Source organism: Taudactylus pleione, unplaced genomic scaffold (assembly GCF_031769625.1).
Source record: "Taudactylus pleione unplaced genomic scaffold, aTauple2 ptg000037l, whole genome shotgun sequence".
NCBI classification, from domain to species: domain Eukaryota; kingdom Metazoa; phylum Chordata; class Amphibia; order Anura; family Myobatrachidae; genus Taudactylus; species Taudactylus pleione.
In genome coordinates, this window is record NW_028284439.1 from 11423518 (window position 1) to 11445157 (window position 21640).

Sequence of the window (21640 nt, forward strand, 5' to 3'; positions counted from 1 at the left end):
GATATAAGGTAATTTTATGACACGCCTTACAGATGTAGCAGTACACAATCACTTTAATGTCACGCTCATAGGTGCTGCTTTCACAATCTCCCTGAAATGCTTTTTCAAAAGTAGGCAACTATGAGATAAGAGCCTGGTACTGTAGTTACATCTTCTTCCAGTCATTTTTATTTGAAGACAATATATGCTTTCAGTGGGCTACATGACAACCGCCTAAGGCTCAAAAAATGGCATATGCCTTTAACAAAACCTTTGCTCAGTCCCTACCAGCTACACTATTCTTTTATTCATTCCACAATTACAGAAACGGCGCATCCATAACACATATTTAACCCTTAAACATCATTCCCTAGACTTGGTTCTGCAAAGTTAGAAGTTTGCAGAGATCGACATCCCCTTTAGAACACTTACAGAGAACAATTAAAGCAAAATCCAGTACTCAAGGGCACAAAATCAAATGTGATTTAACACATGACAATAGTTTAAATTTGAATATACTATAGGTACAAACTTAGTTGCTCGAAAAAAAATCAAGGCACTGGTCAAGAGATACAGTATGATTAATATAAAATATAGCAACTAAATGATGCATCATTACATTGGAACCAGCCAAAGCCCTGGTATGTAACTATGTGATTGTGAATTCTAGGCAAAACCAAACATTAAACCAAATGTAGCTCTTACCCATAACTGGTCGTCCATTCCAGGCGGGTTCTTTTTTATAAATGCTCCATAATAAGTGGCAATATTTCTATGATGAGAATATTTCTTAAGCATGTTAATCTCCTGCTTGATCTCCTCTTCTTCATCCTTAGAGTCAGTAACAAAATGTCATGGTTAGTTATTTCCATCATGATGATAGTAGTAACTGAGCAAAATGAATCTCATTCATATTCCAGCCTTAAATAATAACACATCCAAAGTATCAGTAGTCTTGAGTAATTCCTTATTCATTTAAGGATCACTAAAAATATTTAAATACATTCTTAATAATATAATATGGGCCAGAGACTAAATTAAGTGGCATTCTTTGCACGAGGAGGCACAATTCCATGCCACCCACCAGCACCCCTAAAAATAGCATGTAACAAGTTAATACCATCGACTTGTAAAGTTGTAAGAGAATATCCATCTACATTAAATTATTGTGATGTATGTTTATTGAGAATTCAATGAATTTGGAATATTACAGCACTTGTTTTAAAACTTCATAGGGATATACGCACACATACATAGCTCCTAACTGTTCCATTTTAGGTGGCGGCAGTTCCAATTTGAGGGGACTTTCCACTCACCAGTCATCACCTATATCCTGATTCCTGAATAGTTGGTAGATGCACTATATGGACAAAAGTATTTGTCCATATAGTGCATCTACTATACTACAGTATTTGTGTTAATTATTGAATTAAGGTATTTCAATCAGACCCGTTACCACAGGTGTATAAAATTAAACACCTAGTCATGCAGTCTCCATTTGCAAGCATTTGTGATACAAAATGGGTCATTCTGAAGAGCTCGGTGACTTCAAGCGTGGTACTATGATAGGGTGCCACCTTTGACGGTTCGTGAAATATCATTCCTGCTGTATATTCCACAGTCAATTATAAATTATTAGAAGGTGGAAGTGTTTAGGAACAGCAGCAACTCCGCCTCAAAGCGGAAGACCACATAAAATCACAGAGCGGCGGGAGCTTAATGAAATGGCTTTCCATAGTCAAGGAGCTGCATGCAAGCCTTATACCACCAAGTCAGATGGAGTGATGTAAAGCACATCGACACTGGACTGTGGAGCAGTGGAAACGTGTTCTGTGGAGTGACGAATCACGCTTCTCTGTTTGGCAGTCAAATGGGCGAGTCTGGGTTTAACGGATGCCAGGAGAACGTTACATGACTGACTGCATTGTGCCAACTGTGAAGTTTGGTGTAGTAGGGATAATGGTATGGGGCGGTTTTTCAGGGTTTGGACTATTCCCCTTATCTCCATTGAAGGGCAATCGTAATGCTTCAGCATACCAAGACATTTTGGATAATGCTATGCTTCCAACTTTGTGGCAACAGTTTGGGGAAGGCCCTTTTCTATTCCAACATGACTGTGTCCCAGTGCACAAAGCAAGCATTATAATGACAAGGTTTGATGAGTTTCGGCGTGAAAGAACTTGACTGGCCCGCACAGAGCCCTGAACTCAACTCCATCAAGCACCTTTGGGATGAACTGGAATGGAGATTGCGAGCCAGGCCTTCTTGTCCAACATCAGTGCCTGACCTCATAAATGCTCTACAGAATGAATGGGCACAAATTCCCACAGAAACACTCCAAAATCTTGTGGAAAGCCTTCCAAAAAGAGTGGAAGCTGTTATAGCTGCAATAAGGGGGACCAACTCAATATTAAAGAATATGTATTTGAATACAATGTCATTACAGTCCCTGTTGGTGTAATGGCGTCTAAATACTTTTGTCCATATAGTGTATGTGGCACCCCAGGTGTACACAGAAATGTAATTTTATTTTTAAAGAATGGGGAAACACACACTAAAGTTCTGTCCCCCAAACTGGACCGGGACCAATTGTTGGGAGGCATGATACAAGTAAAATATATAAACTTTTCACTTTTTTTTATGGAAACCCTTTGCTGTATTTCTAAGGTAGAATGATTGCAAAAAGGCAAGTCAAAAAATAAAATAAAAACAAAATCTGCAGCAGCATAGTGTTACTACACAGCTGTCTGCTCTTTGTTGAACAGAAAAACTCCAGCTCTCAGCTGCTAGGAGCAACTTCTTAATAATTTTAGGGTTATCCACAGCTTTTCCGTACGAAAACACCAAGCAAACTAGTCGCCTTCTTTCACAACACTTCAAAATATTTTTTTGTGTGATTATTTCCATTTAAGAAATGTGTAGCCTTTCTTTTGAAGCATAGTGTCACTCAATGCTGCATTGTGTGATGAAAGGAAAATATGAATAAATTATTATAAATTAAATATGCTTTGGGGACACAAAGGATATTTTCTTATAGGTGGACATTCCCTTTAATAGTCATAACCAACGACGTGCACCCCAATCACTTTTTTGGTGCACCTGCTGCCAATACAGGAGAACAGTACCCCCGCTAACGATATCGCCCGTCGAACGGAGGATATCATTGACGCACTGGAGCGCACATAGTCAGCGACATAGTGGGTACACACTGGCCAATGTGGACGATATGTTCGCCCGATCCGACAGATCCAGCGACATATCGTCTAGTGTGTATCCGGCAGATGAGTTACATTTTATGTGTAGATCATATTTCCCCTCCAACACAATACAGGCCAGTGTTGCAGCATATTTTCCTCCATACTTCACACAATTACATCTCACAGCTGAGTGTTCCTCATACAGTAACAATGCTTCTGTTGAATGTTCCATGTTAACATGTTTATTTTGGAACATCGGAATGACCTTAACAAGGGGTTTTCCAGATAACACAAGGAAAGGATAAGAAAAACATGTTCATGTCAAAGTGAAATATCATTCCACTGTCAACAAGACTGTGGATATCCTCTATTCAAACAATATTATTTAGGACTTACCTGTGTGCAGGAAGAAAATTTTTATTGCAGAATTAGAGACCTTTAGGTCATTCACAAAGCACTGGCTATATTAAACTATAAAAACATATTATTCAAGATACCAGATATGTCCCATATTGACAAAACCATCTATATGCTTAGATTATAAAAAATAAACATGAATAAGTATTTACCCCTTTGGTAGTATTTTTTAAGTATTTTTATGTATTTGAGAATCATTTCTACCAATCACAACTAAGGAAATGAAAGTAAATAAAGCAAACTAAATATACTATACAAACACAATTATTTTCCATATAAACAAAATAAAATCAATAAAAAAAGAATAATAATTGATTATGTAAGTATTCATCCCTGTTGTTTTAACATTCGCACTAGAAGCACCTTTAGCTGTAGGGTGTGTGGTGGATAAGGGCCCGTGGGCCAAGGGATATTCATGCCACAGAATTTGCACGCAGAATAGACCCTACTATGTGCCAAGCCTACCATACCCGTTGCAGAAAGTTATCTTTCAGATAAGGATAATACACCATTGATTATGGCTCTGAGCATATTTATATAAGACTTTGCCAGTTTTGCATATATTGGCACTGTCATTTTTATTCATTCTTCTATGGAGCCTAGAAAAAATACAGTGTAACAGACAGCGATGCAAATAGATTAATCACACATTTAGTTTGAATACTTCAGAAAATATTTAATAAATAAAAAATGAAAAAAAGACTAATAAAAAATGGCCATGAAATATCTAAAAGAGACAATATATTGGGGTATGTTCCTAAAATCTGAGTATAATCAGATATATACATGTATATAGTAATTGGCTTGATACCATTAATAGTATATTTGTTCTTGTAGTCACTAATAATATGATAACATCGATTGTTTATCTAATAGCTCCACAATTCATAAAACACAAAAATAATAATAACAAATCAGCAAGCATACACGTTTAAATTACCAACATTGCTAATAAAGTGCTTTCTTTCAGAGGCTGCTAGGTATTTTTAGGATTTTGTGATATTTATACTCCTCCTTCCACGTGATCCACTCATTTGGTGGGGAGCCACATATAGGGCTCTATTTATTAACATTATTTTTACTAAAATAAAGTGAAAAAGGGTGTTTTCACAACCTTTTCGCATTATTTTAGTATCACCTATAGTTATTACAGGGCAATTGGAGTAGAATTTGTAAAATTCTACTCCAACCCCTAAGTTTCACTTACTTTTAGTAATCAGATCGCATTTCCCATAATTGTAATGGGAAATGTGATACGACCAAAGTTTCTAAAAATAAATTGTAAAAAAATACCGGGGAAAGCCCTGTGATAATAACGCCACCTGGAGGTGGCGTTATCCAGGGTCTTCCCCGGTTACCGGGCTCCTACTCTGCTCTAAAAGGCAGGCCAGAGCCCGGAGCCGGTCCCAGTGATCAGCTGTGTGGTCTAAACAGATCAGAAGCTGATACACTGCAAGAAAAAAAAAATAGTAAAAAAAAAAAAAAATTCACCCATGCTGCACTGCGGCTCGGTGATCAGGTGTTCGGGTCCCAGTGCAGTATGGGATATCAGCTGACCGGAGGGGATTCATCACCGGAGCCCCGACCACCAGTCCCTGGAGTCAGGTAAGTGGATTTTTTTTTTTACTATTATTTTCACCGGAGCACCGATGACTGCAGGTAAGTGCTATTAAGGGAGGGGGGTTCCACGATTACAGGGGCAGGACTTAGTGTTGGGGGCGGGGCTTAGCGCTGGGGGCTAGCAGCAGCGTAAGGTCGGCGCATGCGCGGAGCACTAGTCACGGTATTTATTTTGCGAAAATATCGTGATTTCAGTGCGGAGGGGATTCGCAGGGACAGAGCTTTCTCGCAAGCTCTGTCCCTGCAAGGTATTTGTAGTAAATCCCTGTGATATTGTCTTAATTCACAATGCGAATTCAGTCGGTAATATCACACTACAATCTGCATTACAAATGCGGATTGTAGTAAATAGAGCCCATAATGTTATTTCCTCAGTGTTTTCACTGGCAAATGTGATGCAATATAGATCATTCCCTGTAGAGGGGCGATTGACAGTCCACTCTTTCCCGTTTTGAATGGTGAGTGCACCAATGGTACACTTCAGACAGTCAAAATAGTCTGATTCTCAGAGAGGCGGGGAAACGCGTTACTCATTACCCACAAGTGTCTGTGCTTCACGCTGCATTCAGCAAGGAATTTTTTAGCTAAAAGTGCACACTAAGGCTGGAAAGAAGGATTGCTAAAAATCTCCTCCACAAGACTCCCCAGTAAGTATGACCACATGGATTGCCTGACCTAAAAGTCAATAGAGGTCTGGAGTTATTTCATCATAGCTTGCTGACTATTTTGACTGTCGGAAGTACACCATTGGTGCACTAACCATTCGAAATGGGAAAGAGTGGACTGTCAATCGCCCCTACACGGGGAATGATCTATATTGCATCACATTTGTCAGTGAAATCACTGAGGAAATATTATAATATGTGGCTCCCCACCGAATGAGTGGATCCCGTGGGAGGAGTATAAATATCACAAAATCCTAAAAATACCTAGCAGCCTCTGAAAGAAAGCACTAGATTAGCAATGTTGGTAATTTAAACGCGTATGCTTGCTGATTTGTGATTATTTTTGTGTTTTATGAATTGTGGAGCTATTAGATAAACAATCGATGTTATCATATTAGTGACTACAAGAACAAATGTACTATTAATGGTATCAAGCCAATTATATATATATATATATATATATATATATATATATATATACACACGCACACACACATAAATATATATATATATATTGTATTACTAAATATTTATTTTAAAAACCTTAGCTTGTTTTTGCCAATTAAGGGCGGTATCCAATTAGCCCCGAACATTGTTTGGGCACTAATTGATCCCTGCGATTGCAAAAAACGGGGATTTTTCACCGATTATCCCCGTTTTTTGCCAATGTTTTTTTTCACCCTATCCTATTATTTCAAACGAAATAATAGGATATATCTCACAAAACACAGAGGGTCCGTGATAAGCTCGCAGACCTACAGTATGTGTTTTCGACCTTTTTTAAGGTGAAAAAGCGGCACTTATCGTGGATTATTTTTCGGGATACATCAGGTCCCGAAAAAAAAGCCCCGATAAGTGCCAGCGTCATGCTAACTTCGGGGCTAATTGGATAGCCCCGGGGAATCCATGTTCGGGGCTAATTGGACAACGATCTAATTCTATAACATGCAAATTCATTTGATTTCAGTTGTTATTGAAGACCCCTTCATCCATTATCCATAGTCTTACTGTATGTGTATTGTATATTTGATAGAAGCACACTACCCATGCGCTGATCTGTGCTACACTCTGTGTAAGGCTGCTTGGACAGAGGCCCTCATTCAGAGGCGGTCACAAGAAGCGAGCGCTCGCTCTGAATGAGGGCGGCCGCTTGACTTTTCAAGTGCGGCCTCATGGTCGCTAGCCAAGCTGTGGGTTACCACCCACAGCTTTAGCGACCGACCAGGGTGATGGTCGCGATGGTCAAGACCATCGTGACCATCAGGGCTTGCTACGAGACCCTAAGGTTGGGTCTCGGTAACAGCAAGCCCCAGGGAGCTTCCTGCTCTGATCGAGCAGGAAGCTCCCCACTGACATCACTGCTGATGTCAGTGCGGCCGCCCACATAACGGCAGGCGTTTGTGATACCACCCCCCGCCACGCCTACAAAACGGGCGAGTTGTCGATTAATACACCCCTCACCCATAAATCTTCCTCAGACGGTTCCATCTCTCCTTTCACAGCCTCCAGGGTCTGCGGCACAGACACTACTATGCCGGAAAAAGGGGCCCTAATTGTCCCTTCCCGAATCCACCACTGCTCCTTCTAACCCTGCTCCTTCTCCTAGTTGCCAGCAATAGTGCCACAACTCCCCAATTCCAGCATCCCCATTCTTGTGCACTTTTTGGAATGTTAGATCTGTCTTTAAGAAGCTGGCCTCCATTCATAATCTTTAATTTCCCAAAGTTATCTTGTCACACCCCTCCAGTTGATGACCAAACCTAGTTAAAGGCTAGTCATGCCCCTTCAGCGGGCTCATTCCGTTGCATTTCCCTGGTGGGCCCTTCATGCCCCAGTCCGACACTGCCTTCATGGATGTAAAGGCCCCCCCACATGGTACAATTTTTTAAACGATTTGGCCATTTTCGACAAATTCTTTAAAAAGTGCCGTGTGGGGGCATGACAACGATGCGATGCGTGCTCCCACTGGTCATTGATCATGGTTGCTGAACTCTTCAACATGCAGAAAGATCAGCGACCGTCTTTCATGATTTGGCACATATTGTTCCGTGTGTATGCACAGAGGCCATGATTCAGAGCCGGACGCTCTGACAGAGCGCTCGCTCTGAATCAGGGCCGCCCTTCATTTGTAGAGCGGCCTCCTGGTCGCTCGTATAGCTGTGGGTGACCACCCACAGCTATAGCGAGCGGCCAGGAAGATGGGCGCGATGGTCAAGACCATCGCGACCATCGGGCTTGCAACGAGACCCTTGTGGTAGGGTCTTGTTGCCGCAAACCCTGGAGTGCTTTTGGCTCTATCAGAGCCGAAAGCACTCCCACTGACAAGTGATGTCCCACTCACAAGTGATGTCAGTGGGGCCGGCCCCATGGCGTTCCCATGGGCCTCCGTCTGGCCAGCCACGCCCCGGCACGCCCACCAAAGGAGGCGTGCTGTCACTCAACATCGACAGCACGCCCCCATTTGTAGCAAGACCCGGAGCGACGTCTTGCCCGTCGCTATCCAAGTCTCGCGCATGCGCACGACGGAGCCGGGTCCGTCGTGCACATGCGCACTGGGCCAACATCGACCCGCTTGAGAGCGCTCAGCGCCCGCGAGCGGGTCTGGATTAGGCCCAGAGATCGCTGTAAAGGCCGATACAGATGCACCCACGGATCAGAGAGATACGCCTGTGCTTCAGTGTTAAAAAAAAAAAAACAATTAAAACCTGTGTAAAAAAAAATTAAAAAGTGTGCCCTTACACCACCTCCCCCAAAAGCACAAGTAGCACCGGGCTTTGGAGACCCAGTACTGGTGGTGCTAAATACAGGGGACAAACGACGTAGGAGTCCCCTGCATTAAGCGCAACCACCACCAGGCTATTCAGAATAAGCCCTGGTTGCCAAAATACAGGGGACAAATGACGTAGGGGTCCCCTCTGTATTTAGCGCAACCAGCACTGGGCTCTGATCCGGTCCTTATTATGGAAATACAGGGGATAAAAAGCGTAGGGGCCCCCTGTATTTGCCACAACCAGCACCAAACTTTTTCTGGGGGGGGGGGAAATAATGCCACAGCCAGGGGAACCCTTTCACCGGGTCCCTCGGGCAAAGCATTACCCCTGACCGCTAGTCAGCCCAGGCCGGGGATCCCTGGGGAGTTGGGGACCCCTCCCATTAAAGGTGTCCCCCTCTCTAAGCCTCCCCAGGCCTAGGCTGCTAACCTGGGGCTACCCCCGGCACCCCTGGAGCGGTGGATGCCGGGTTGATAGTGTAAACGAAAGTTAAAAATATTGTTTTTTGCAGTAGAACTACAGGTCCCAGCAAGCCTCCCCCGCATGCTGGTACTTGGAGAATCACAAGTACCAGCATGCGGGGCATAACGGGCCTGCAGGTTCCTGAAGTTCCACTGCAAAAAAAATATTAAAACACACACCGTGAAAGTAAAAGTTTAATAAAACATACATGCACACTCACACTCACCTAAGTATCCCTGAAGCCCATCATGTTCCCTTCTCCAAGTAGATAATCCATAGGTGGCTGTAAAAAAAAAAAAAAAAATCTATACTCACCTCCTCCTATGCATGGATCACATCCTCCTCGTTCCATGTAGGCATGCATAGGGCTTGGCAAAACAACAAACCGAAAATCCACGGACCAGCAGACATTAGTCACATCAACTTAAAAAAGTCATAGGAGTGACCGAAACGTGTAGTTGCTCTGACACGCCGAGATATACAGCTGCAGCGGTGAGCTCCCGAATACACCCGCCTGTCAGCAAGCACCGCCGGCTTGCAGTAAGACAACCTGTACCTGTAGCTGACCTGAGACACTAATGGTCAGCGGGTGCTACACAGGTGAACTTATCAGTCATCAGTAGGAGCCACACATATCCCCGCTGAGCAGAGTAACTGGCTCATATAAGAGGACACACAGTAACTGCAGCTGATCTCATATAAGGATTATTGGTGAGCTCTTGCCAAACAAGATTACTAAGATTTAAAGACTCAAATTCAGGAAAACCCATATTATATTGGGTCCTTATGAATACTGTATAATATACTGGAGCGATTTCCATCGACTAATAATTATTTCAAGCTATCAAAGTATTTTTTTTTTCAGTTCAAGTAATGTCTTTTCAAATGCACAGACAAATTAATGATACAGCAAATTGGGATCTGTGTAACAAGGACTAAATCTGAGCTATTGCTGTTATCCATAAATATGGACATTTTCCGTTTCGTTTATCTTTCTGCTTTTATTGTTATATTTGCTTGTATTACATTGTTATGCATATACAAACACACCAGCGCAGAATTCTATTTATTTGGTCAGTACTACCCAAATAACCGCTTCGCCACAGGATTTCACTATAGAAATCCCAGTGCTGAGCGTTCATTGGCTGAGAGAGGCCAGCCTTCCGCCTCTCAGCCAATGAGCAGTTCCCACCATTGACTTCAATCTTGAAAATCACGAAGCTAACTCTTAAGGTTACTTTCGCGGTTCTCCCCATTGACTTCAATGGTGGGAACCGCTCATGGGCTGAGAGGCTGAGAGGCGGAAGGCTCGCCTCTATCAGCCAATGAGCGCCCAGCACTAGGATTTCTATAGTGAAATCCGGCGGTGGAGCAGTCATTTGGGTAGTACCGTCCTTAGAAGACAGTACTAATGTCCGCTGGTCCACGAATATTCGGTTTGTTTTTTTTGCCAACCCCTATGGATGCCGACATGTAACGAAGAGGACGTGATCCACACATATGAGGATATGAGTATAGATTCTCTTTACAGCCACCTATGGATGATCTACTTGGAGAAGGGGCCATAATGGGCTTCAGGAATACTTAGGTGAGTATGTGAGATAGTGAGTGTGCATGGATGTTTTATTAAACTTTAACTTTCAATGGTGTGTGTGTTCTGTGTGTTTTTTTTTTTTTTAAGATTTCTTTTGCTGTGAATATGCAAATCATTAGATCGTGCACAATAGATCTGGTGTACATCGTGCAGCTTTTGCTGCACATCGTTCACTGGAGCTGCCGGGGAGAGTTCAAGAGAGATCGCTAACTAGATTAGATCGTTAGCCAAATCCCATAGTGTGTACCCACCTTTTTAATGTGTAATACCATACTTGAATGTGTTGTTTAAGTTTTTTAATTAATAGCCTCAACAGAAACGTTAAAGTAAAGGCCCCCATACATCAGCAATTGATTGCAGCAATTGTGCAATTTGCAATCGATTGTGTATAAAAAGCTTTCCCTTTTTCAATCGATTTTGGCAATTCTGCAATCGATTGAAAAAGGGAAAGCTTTTTATACACAATCGATTGCAAATTGCACGATTGCTGCAATCAATTGCTGATGTATGAGGGCCTTAAGTACCTGCAAGAAAATAGCGCCACAGACACCACACAATGTTTGGTTGCTTTGGGTTCAAATCTGGGCCAAATTAAGCATCAGACATTGAAGGTCTGTGTCCAAGGGTGACGGAATCCAAAAGGAGGCTCATTCAAAAAGATAAGTGAATATGTTGCCCATAGCAGCCAGATTCTAGCTTTTATTTATTGAGTACATTTAAGAAAATGATAGATAGAATCTGCTTGGTTGCTATGGGCAACACACATCCTCTTTGGATTTTTCTTTGATTAAAGAAATTAAAGCAACATTTATTGAGGGACATTATATGAACTGGTGTAAAAGGACTCGGCCTATTGTTTGTTTGCTATGGGCAATGTCAGTTCTTAATTTGCAAAAAAAAAAAAAATGAATGCACATAGAATGAATTTACAGTATGGAAATAAATAAAGAAATGAAGTTAGAAAAGGACATAAAAGGTAGTTACCAAACGAAATCCTAAACAAAACAGTACTCAACAGGCACTCGTACATATTGAGCCTATATTCACACAATTTCAATAGGCGTTCCTGGGTGGCATTGGTGGGCATGCCGTGGTCAGGGACAGTGTCGGAATACACAGTTCCACTGACCCCAGCGGCCAAATTTCGCTGGACTCTTTTGAGCAACCATAGGGGTGCTCAGGAGTACAATGGTTCAGATGAAATCTGACAGATAGAGTGACTTTGTGAGCACCACAGTGGATTAGAGCAGCCGCTGATGGGCGTCTCAGGAGACAGCCCAACGGCTGCAGCATTACCCTGAATTTTCAGTAGCGGCTGCAATAAAAGTTGTAGCCACTACTGCTATAGCAGCACCTCTGAATCGCCCCCATAGTCATGATAAAATAATAACACAATTCTGCATGGAAATTGTGGTACTTCTATATATAGTTTTGTTTACGTAGAAACTAGTCTTTTTTTGTAGAAATTCTTAAAATGTTCATTCTTTCCAATCATTGTATATTTGGCTCTACTCTGCTACATCCATAGACCCAGAGAGGAATCTGATGTTAGGCCCTTTATACATTTAGACTGTTCTGCTCCTCCGCAATCTTCTATTTTAGCAATAATAGTCATTCTTCTTTCAATCAAAATAAATAATTGCTACTTGTATGGCTCCTGTAATTCTACAGTGAATATAGCATTTAATGGTCATTACACGGACACTTAGAAGCTTTTCGCAATCTTTTAAACACAGATAGAAAGTAATTTCCAGAAATGGCAATGCATTATTCAGAAACCAACCTAATCATTTCAAATCAGAAAGTAAATGAAAGCTACATTACCCCGGTGACATCCATGACCTTAATGGCTGCCAGCTGCCCTGTTTTAACATGACGACCCTGTAAAGAAAAAAAAAAAGAAAATGCACATAAATATATATTTGCTACGCACAATGAAGGAGCAGTACTTTGTGCTTGAGCAATTTATCTGAATGATGCCTTTGCTACTGTACATTGTGTAAAATAAACAGATATTTGACATTTTCACACAATAAAGGAATTGAGTGCAAGGCCATGTACTGATGCGTCAGTCAGCCAGCGACTGTGTTCTACGTAAAGTGCAACAATTTGTTGTAGAAGCTATACTTCAATAAACTGAACTACAAAAAGCTTCAACTGCATACAAAATACCATTTCTTCCAAACTTTATTTTTTAACCAACTGTAAAAAAGGTTCTCCTTGGTATAAAGCAAGGTAACAAATATATAAATCAGCTTGTTCACCCCAAAGAAATGTTGCAAAATGAAACCCACAGGGAGTATTGGTCACATTTCATATTCTCTGGTGTGAATACAAAAAATGCTATTAACCCATTATATTTCTAGGATCTGAGAACAACCTGTACGTATGCCTCACGGCACTAATCCAGCACCATGTCAGAAGGAGGTAGAGCTCATTGGGCTGCATGTAAAATTAAATGCACAATGGGACCAACAGCTCAAGGGGATTAAAGGCACACACAACAATGACCGAAAGATTGCGCTTTATGAGTTTGGACAAGTTACCAGGTCACCACTTGGTACTAATAATTAGATGAGATGCTAAACTAATCAGGGAAACTATACATGGGGAATTCCGCAAACAGCAGCACAAGTATGACTCAATCACACATTATATTACAACACAATTCAAGTTTCAGGGGTCTATTTACTAAGCAGTGATAAGTGACAGAGTGAAAAGTGATACATCTGTGATAAGTGCCAGCCAATCAGCTCCCAACTGTCATTTTTCAAACACAGCCTATGAGATGACAGTTGGAAGCTGATTGGCTGGCACTTATCACTTTTCACTGCTTAGTACATAGACCCCACAGTCTTTGGCTATTTATACTGTTTGGAGCAATTCATGTTTTGCCATGTGTTTTTATTCTACTATGATTTTATTGTTGCAGCTGTCCAAATAACTTTCAGAGAATATTTTTTTAAATGGGCCCTGGCTCATACATAGATTTCTAACATGTACCATATGAAGCTTTTCCTATAATTTGCAAGTAAGCCATGATTTGGAAGCTAAAACCACTATTTCAGACTTACAACACCAATGAGTTAATCATTGTGTACTGAAATGCATCCTTATTGGTCAAATACCAGCATGTGAGCATACCGTCCCCTGGTACTGGCACAACAGGATGCCAACTCAGTTTCATTATCAGCATATTTTAACAACCTGTTTTTAGAGGTAATTCTACAGTATATTACAATTAGTTTGTGTATAGAACTAAAACTATTATGAGTGCACAAATATAACAATATTGTAAACTCATTTCACATTCAGTTAGAAGTCAAAAAACAAGGTATTAATGTGCCTATTCAATTTGTTTGTGTGTAGGACAGAAACAATTACACCCAAAGTACACAGTACACACAAAGAAACAGAGTAGTACGCCGGTTGCCTATGACCAGAGCAGTAACTAGATTTTTTGGTGCCCTGTGCCGGAAAGAGCTTTGGCGCCCCCCCCTAATTTTTCAAAGGGACATAATGCACCCAAAAAAGGGCCATGGCTTCATAGGGAAGGGCCAGGGAAGAGATAGTGGAGGCCAGAAGATGCTGGGGATGAAATAAGAGAAAGCTACAAGCAAGAATGATAATAAACAGAAATTTGACAGGCCCAAACAGCGCCCCCTGACCTGTGGTGCCCTGTGTGATGGCACCGGCCGCACTACCCTAGCTACGGCCCTGCCTATGACTATTGTCAATGGAGCCATTTTTGGTAAACAGATTACAGAAATGGCATGTTCGCGCAGTGCAGCACACAGCAGTTACATGCCAGGAAAGCCATAATATTTGCAGGTGGTCAGGGCAGGTGCAAATAGCGTCAGCACTAGTGAACCATTTGCAATTTGCAAACACTCAACTGACACAGGCTAATGTCTTCATCATTTAGACATAGATTAGGATTTTGTAAGCATGTCTTTATGGGTAAGACGGGTTCTATCTGCTGTATTGGAGGGTTGTTTTTTTTTTATTGTAGTTTAAGGATGTGATGCATAGTATAAACACTGTTTAGGCACACAAAGTAATTTACACCCATTATGTGACCAACTCTATATCATCTCCAAAGTGTTCCTTCAGGGCTGAACTACTAGCAGCGAGTTTACCATTCACTTCAGTGTGCCAGCAGAGTGATATGAGTGCTATGAACACTATTATAACTCCATTAACCAAATAAGCCCATAATGTACATTATTATGTATTCATATATTATATTCAATCCTACCGGACGCCCTGCATACATCAGTCTGACAGTGGTAGACCGAATGCTATTGCAATTTTTACAACTGATTTAACTGCATTTCCAGCACATAAATAAAATACAGGTTGAGTCTCCCATATCCAAAATGCTCGGGACCAGGGGTATTTTGGATATCGGATTATTCCGTATTTTGGAATATTTGCATACTATAATGAAATATCTTGGGTATAGGACCCACAACTAAACACAGAATGCATTTATGTTCTATATACACCTTATACACACAGCCTGCAGCTCATTTTATACAATATTTTTTATAATTTTGAGCATCAAAAAAAGTTTGTGTACATACATGAAATTCATTTATGTTTCATATACACCTTATACACACAGCCTGAAGGTTATTGTATACTGTATTTTAATGAATTTGTGCTTTAAAACAAGTTTGTGTACATTGAACCATCAGAAAGCAAAGGTTTCACATTCTCAGTCATACTAAAAATATTCCGTAATTCGGAATATTCCGTATTTTGGAATATTTGGATATGGGAGACTCAACCTGTAGTAATTTGTCAGGGGTAATGTTAGGCGCTATGTTCAGTTTATCATGAGCCCTGACACACACGGGTCACTTCTGTGTTTTCCGGTGGTTGAGACGCTGCATGCATGTGTCTCTTTTGAGACTGATTGATTTTCTATAGCAGGTGAGTATTGTTCCTAATTATTGTCACACATTGGGTGGGCGTTTTGCCCTTTATATACTCTTACTTTGATTGTACACCTTAGTTGGTGTTGTGCCCCGTGATGATGGTGCTGCTAAACACCGAAACGGCTGTCAGGCTGCCCTTGCTTTAATACTATGGCTCCATATGGTCCCTATGAAGGCTGTTAAGTATAAGCTTTTTTGCACTATGTACTTTAAAATGTGACCGAAGGTACCTTTTTGGAAGCTGATATGCTTTACTTAAACATGCACAATACAGAAAACGTTGCATTTATAAGAAGGTGTGCTGGTCGTTCCTTTTTATGGAGATGCAGATATATATATATATATATATATATATATATTTATAGATCATATATATTTATATATATTACACACAACAAATATTTACACACATTTAGATCGATATACCTATTATATATATATATATATCTATATATAATATCATATACATATGATGTACCGAACACTTGGTGGATGCATTAAATTTGTAAATTATATAGAATTTATAGATTTACATAGTTGCAGCACCACAGTGCCAAAGACAAGTGCAGCCACGGTCACCTGCTTTTCTGTTATACCCTCCAGTCCCCGCCCGCCGTCACTGCCCGGTGGGGCCTGGAACTGGTGTCCCCGCTGGTGATGAGAGCCTCGCGTCATCTCTCGAGAGCATCAGCTCCGCAACGATACGGCTGCAGCCTGAAAGTAAGTTACACCACTTTCTGTGTGATAGATTGACACATAGACAGTGCGCAGTGACAGTGACCCCTTTTGCCCCACTTCCTGAACTGCCGCCCGCAACGATTTATTGAAGGGAAATTAATAAAAAAAAAAAAAAAAAAAAAAATGTGGTGTGCTGTAGGTAGCCCTGGCACCCTGCTAGGCCCGGGTAAAATGTACCCAATTCCCCCCCCTCTCGGCACCCCTGCTCTTACATCATGTTTCATTCATTTCGGCCCCTCTCCCTTCCAACACTGCTTCAGTTCATTATGTTTGAGGGCATTTGTTTATCACAGCTCTTAGGGGTAAATTTACTAAGAATTGTGTCTGGTCCAACACTGCCTGAGTAAACACGCACAGCATCGCAGGAACACGGGTGACTTGTGTCAACTGAAACACTAAAAATTTACCAAGAACCGTGTTTTGCTGAATCGTGTTTTTGAAGGGTGTATGTGTTCGTGTTTCCTACCCGCGTTCCCTTTGGCCCAATACTCCCGAACATGCAGCCCACATATCGGTGAGATACATGCAGGCTGCTTGTGTGTATCTTTGTTAAAAAAAAATATGTAAAATATGCTCAAACTAATTGGAGTGTAATGCCTCAGCCAGGGTACCCTTTTACAGGGTCCCGCGGCCAAAGCATTAACACCACAAACTAATCAGCCCAGGCCAAAAGATCCCAGGGGAGATGGGGACCCACCCAATAAAGAGGTCTCCCCTCTCCCAAGCCAGGCCTGTAGCCCAGGGCTATTGCCTGGACCCCTAACCGGTGGGTGTGGGGCTAATGGACATAAAAATAAATGGTACTATGGTTTTGTTTTTTTACAGTGGGACTACAGGTCCCTGTGTGCCTGCCCTTTGGCACTTATCGAACTACAAGTGCCAGCAGGTGGCTGGCACCGGTGACCCCACAGTAATAACAAACAAATAGTAAGCGAACCACAGTACACAACACCATACATAGTAAAAGTTTATTACATACAAACACACACACACTATACTCACCTTGTCCCCGGTGTTCGGTCTCCTTATCTAGCAGAGATCCCGTTTTTTTTCCATTAAAAAATAAATAAATAATAATAACTCACCTACCTCTCGGCGCAGGTCGGTCCTCTTCTCCAGAGAGAGAGATCCCGGTCATAAAAACAAAACTCCACAAACATCTCTTCCCAAGCAAGTGGCAAAACCCACAAGATTTCCTGCACTTTCCAGGCCGCCAGCCAATCAGAGGCTGCTACTAGAGTAAGTGGCTGCTGATTGGCTGTGAGCGGCCTGGCTATTAATCGACAGCCACACCGCTCGCAGCCAATCAGCAAGGGGGGGGGGTGCCCAAGCTGTTATTTTTCTTGCATTAACACTTTCTTTGATTAATTAGAGGCAGAAACATACATGGATCACACTGATCTGTGTATGTTTCTGCAAGAGACGCTGCTGAGGAGGCAGCCTATTTAAAAAATTATATTTTGAACAGAATTTGCTTAGATTACACCTGTGATTATAATCACAATTCTTGGTAAATTCCCCTGTTGTAGCCCTGTCTATGGAAAGTACTTGAGATTTTTGTCAGTGCTGTATTTATTTCTATTTTGGTTTCCACCCATGTTTTGCAGAGTTTCAAGATTTCTCACCCGAATTTGCGAGTTGTAAAAAATGGGCAAACAGACCAATAATTGACATCTTGACCAGACACAAATTTTAGTAAATCTACCCCTTAAGGCATACTTGCCTACTTTGCTGGGCAGCTTTCCGGGAGCAGCAGGAGGGGACCTGCTGCTCTCCTCTTCGGGGGGCGGGGCCAGACGATAGATGGCATTAGGCCCCACCCCCTTTACAGAAAACCCCCGTGATTCGCAGGTCCGTGAGGAGGGGGCGGGGCTAAATGACGCGATTTGCTTAATTTAGCCCCACCCCTTCCCGACGGACCCGATAATTTCAGGTAAAATCTCCCCATCCTGCCCACTTCACTAGGAAGTGGGCGGGATGCAGGAGATATGCCTACTCTTCCGGGATCGCGGGGGGTTACTCGAAAAATCGGGAGCCTCCCGCGATTCCCGGGAGAGTAGGCATGTATGCCTTAAGGTCATAGCCAACCCATCTCTATAAAGGTGCGTACACACTAGACAATATTTTGCACGATTTGGGCGATTCCGACGCATTGGAACGAGAAATCGTGCAGTGTCCACTAAAGATAACGATTCCAATGCGCGGTTCCGTGGGTCGTTTGTCATATCCTCAGATCTTACCTACATGCAGTAAAATCTGGTACCTCTTAACGAGATTAAGGTCATTGGTCAGGTCGTTTGTCAGATTGCACAGTCTATGCAAGATATCGTTTGTCCAGAGAGTGCCAGGGAGTTCAAGGGAAATAGCTGACAACATTGCATCTTTTGCGAGTCGTCTAGTGTATAAACACTATAAGGTTGAGGTCTTGACTTTGGCTGGGTACATAATATACAATGCAACAAATGAGACGCAAGGGCATAACTAAGCCTAGGGGAGCCCCATAGCAACATTTTCATGAGCCCCCCTAGGTCCCTGGCCCCCCTCACCTCCACGTCTTACCTCTGGTTGTCACGTCCTCCTTTAGCATGTGCTGCGCAGGGCAGGTACACCTCCTCTCCCGGTCGGCTCCATCTCTCCCCACTGACTGATGCTGGGAGGAGGCCGCCACACCTCCTCCCAGTATTAGTCAATGAGGAGAGCTGGAGGGAGAGCCGACCGGGAGGGCAGACGTGCTTGCCTTGCGCACTGCTGGAGGACGTGACCATGGCAGACATAGCACCTTAGGTGCAGGAGGAGGGCCGGGCCCCGTAGCGTCCGGGTCCCTTGCACCTGCGGTAGTTAAGTCAGTGATGAGAGGTCATTCCATGTTTACTAAATCCCAGAACAGAGGATGTAGAGCATACATACTATGAAATCTTGTGAGCGACAGTACAATATATGATGTCGGGTGGATTGTATCCAATAAATTGTTTCTCCTGTACACTATGGGCCTGTTTCAGAGACGGACATAATGACAATATTTGTCCAGAACGAGTGATGAATTACTATTGCACATACAACGCACTGCACATGCGCAGTTATTGCATGGCGATGACTCTCGTATATAGGAATCACTCACAAAGTGAGTGACAGGTAATCAGCATTTGGGGGTAATAATGCTGTTTCATGGGCATGCATAAATTAGCCATTGGGATCACCTTTGCAGCATGAGAGCTCTCTGCGTGTCAGGAGAGTTGCAGTGTTTTCAGCTGGGCAGACTTGACTTACATGCTGCATGACTGCCCAATGTGAGTTGATGTTACAGATGTCTACGCTGTTGGACGGATATGAGAAGGCAGCAGTGGGCGTCCCTATGCTCGCCTAAGCTTGGGAAGACATTAGCATATTTTAGCAACTGCGGTCGGTAAGAGATGGCAGTTGCGAATGCATTAGTGAACATTTCTGAATCAGGCCCTATGTGCGGATGTGTGTACACACTACACGATGTGCTTCATTCATTGCATCGTGCACCACATCAGATGGGACTGAGGAAAGAGCCAGCAGGGCTCCGAAACGTTGGTATCTTAATATATAATTGTGTACTTAAGTCCCAGAGTGCCGCCTGTTTTGTCTTAGAACAAGCTGAGTCTGTTTTGTATACATATATGGCATTAAAACTGTCATCGCAGCTGGTGCTTTTCTGTTTTGTTACAAAATGTAATCTAGTGCTTTTAAGTCTACTTTCGATCAAGGCTATAAAAGGCCTAGTTGGGTGTGGCTCACAAGCCAGCCCTCAGTACCTAAAGGCCCCCCATGCATCAGCAATCGATTGCAGAATTACCACAATTTGCAGATGATTGTGTATAAAAATCTGCAATGTATGGGCTTCACAGATCGCATATTGCAACCAAAAAGTGATTGGAATTGGTAAATCAGATTTTCCAACATGTTGGATTTCACAGATGGATTGGGGCTTGATCAGCAGACCGTTACTAGTAAAAGGATGGGCCTTTCAAGATTGTCAGATCTGTATTTGCTGAAAACGATCTGCAAATCAATGAAAACGATCTGTAAAGTATGGTGACAGATTGCTAGATTGGAAAATCCTAACATCGGGGAATAAATCTTTAAATTGTTGAATAGTGGTTTTCAGATTGCTGATGTATGGGGGCCTTTAGATGTAAGTGCATTAAACTGCAATTTAATGGTGTGTAGGACATTTGTGCTAGTGTAATGATTTGCAGAAAATTGGAGTCCATTGACAGCGGACTGCGAGTTTAAATGTTTTTATCAAATTACTAACAAAATCCCAATGCTTTTATTTGCTAGATGCAAACAGATTTGCAGTATATTATTGTTAGTGTCTATAGCAAACTGTTGGATGGATAGATAGATACTTTTTTAAATGGCCTTGTAATACTGTACAGGCTGATGAGCAGTGACAACAAATCATTGGGCTCGATTCAATTGACTGCGAAGTAAATAGCACCGGGAAGGAGCTCCCAGCGCTATTCAATTTTGCTCGCTGTTAGGTCGGGGAATGCCCGTTCTCCCGCCCCTCACGCCTTAAACAGGGTGTTTAGTCGCGAGATCGGGCATTCTCCGACTAAACTTGAATGGGCCTATGTATTAATAATCTGCTGCTATTATTAACAATCCAACTCGCCGTGAATATTTTCTTTTTTAATGAAAATATCTCGGCTGTGTACTACCAGGAACTCGCAGGGACAGCGATTGCAGTAACCGCTGTCTCTGCAAGATATATCTCCGGCATTTCGGAGTAGTCTTTCAAGCTGACACTGCGCATGCGCACAACGTCAGCTTCTGGGACTGACCGGGGGCTGGCCGTAGTCCTCATTGATAATAATGGGGACTGCGATCTGAAGCGATAATTAGCACTTTGCAGATTTCTGTGAAATCTCCTGCAATGTACCATTAGTACATAGGATCGATACATATTATGCAGAAACTGCAGTTTCTGCATAATTGTATGTAAAAAATGGCTTGTAAAATGTGCTGTTATTTCAAATGCAACAGATGAAAATCAGCTACAGTCTGCCATAGGTGTTCTCTGCAGGTGACTCTTCTGTAAAGCTCCTCTCACCCTGGCAACTGCTACAAGAGCATGGGAGCATGAATCCTTCTGGATTTCATTGCAATTGGCTGGCACTGTGCTCATTCAAAAGATTACTGCTGGATTTGCCAACCACAATCAAGTAATGAAGGGGGCATGCTGCCCACCCTCTGTGGTACTAGTTGCTGCCAGGATAAAGCC

General features: G+C 42.3%; 1 protein-coding gene across 10 annotated transcripts in view; it reads right to left on the reverse strand.

Annotated features, from left to right (window-relative positions):
• The window catches only part of TNIK (TRAF2 and NCK interacting kinase), a 338050-nt gene that overhangs the window by 157256 nt on the left and 159154 nt on the right, over window positions 1–21640 (reverse strand). For all 10 annotated transcript variants that reach the window (XM_088452395.1, XM_088452397.1, XM_088452398.1 and 7 more), the window contains exons 3-4: window positions 12530–12586; window positions 685–810 (exon numbers count right to left, since the gene is read on the reverse strand). In XM_088452395.1, coding sequence (XP_088308521.1) covers window positions 685–810; window positions 12530–12586 — 183 coding nt within the window. The remainder of the gene's footprint in view (window positions 1–684; window positions 811–12529; window positions 12587–21640) is intronic.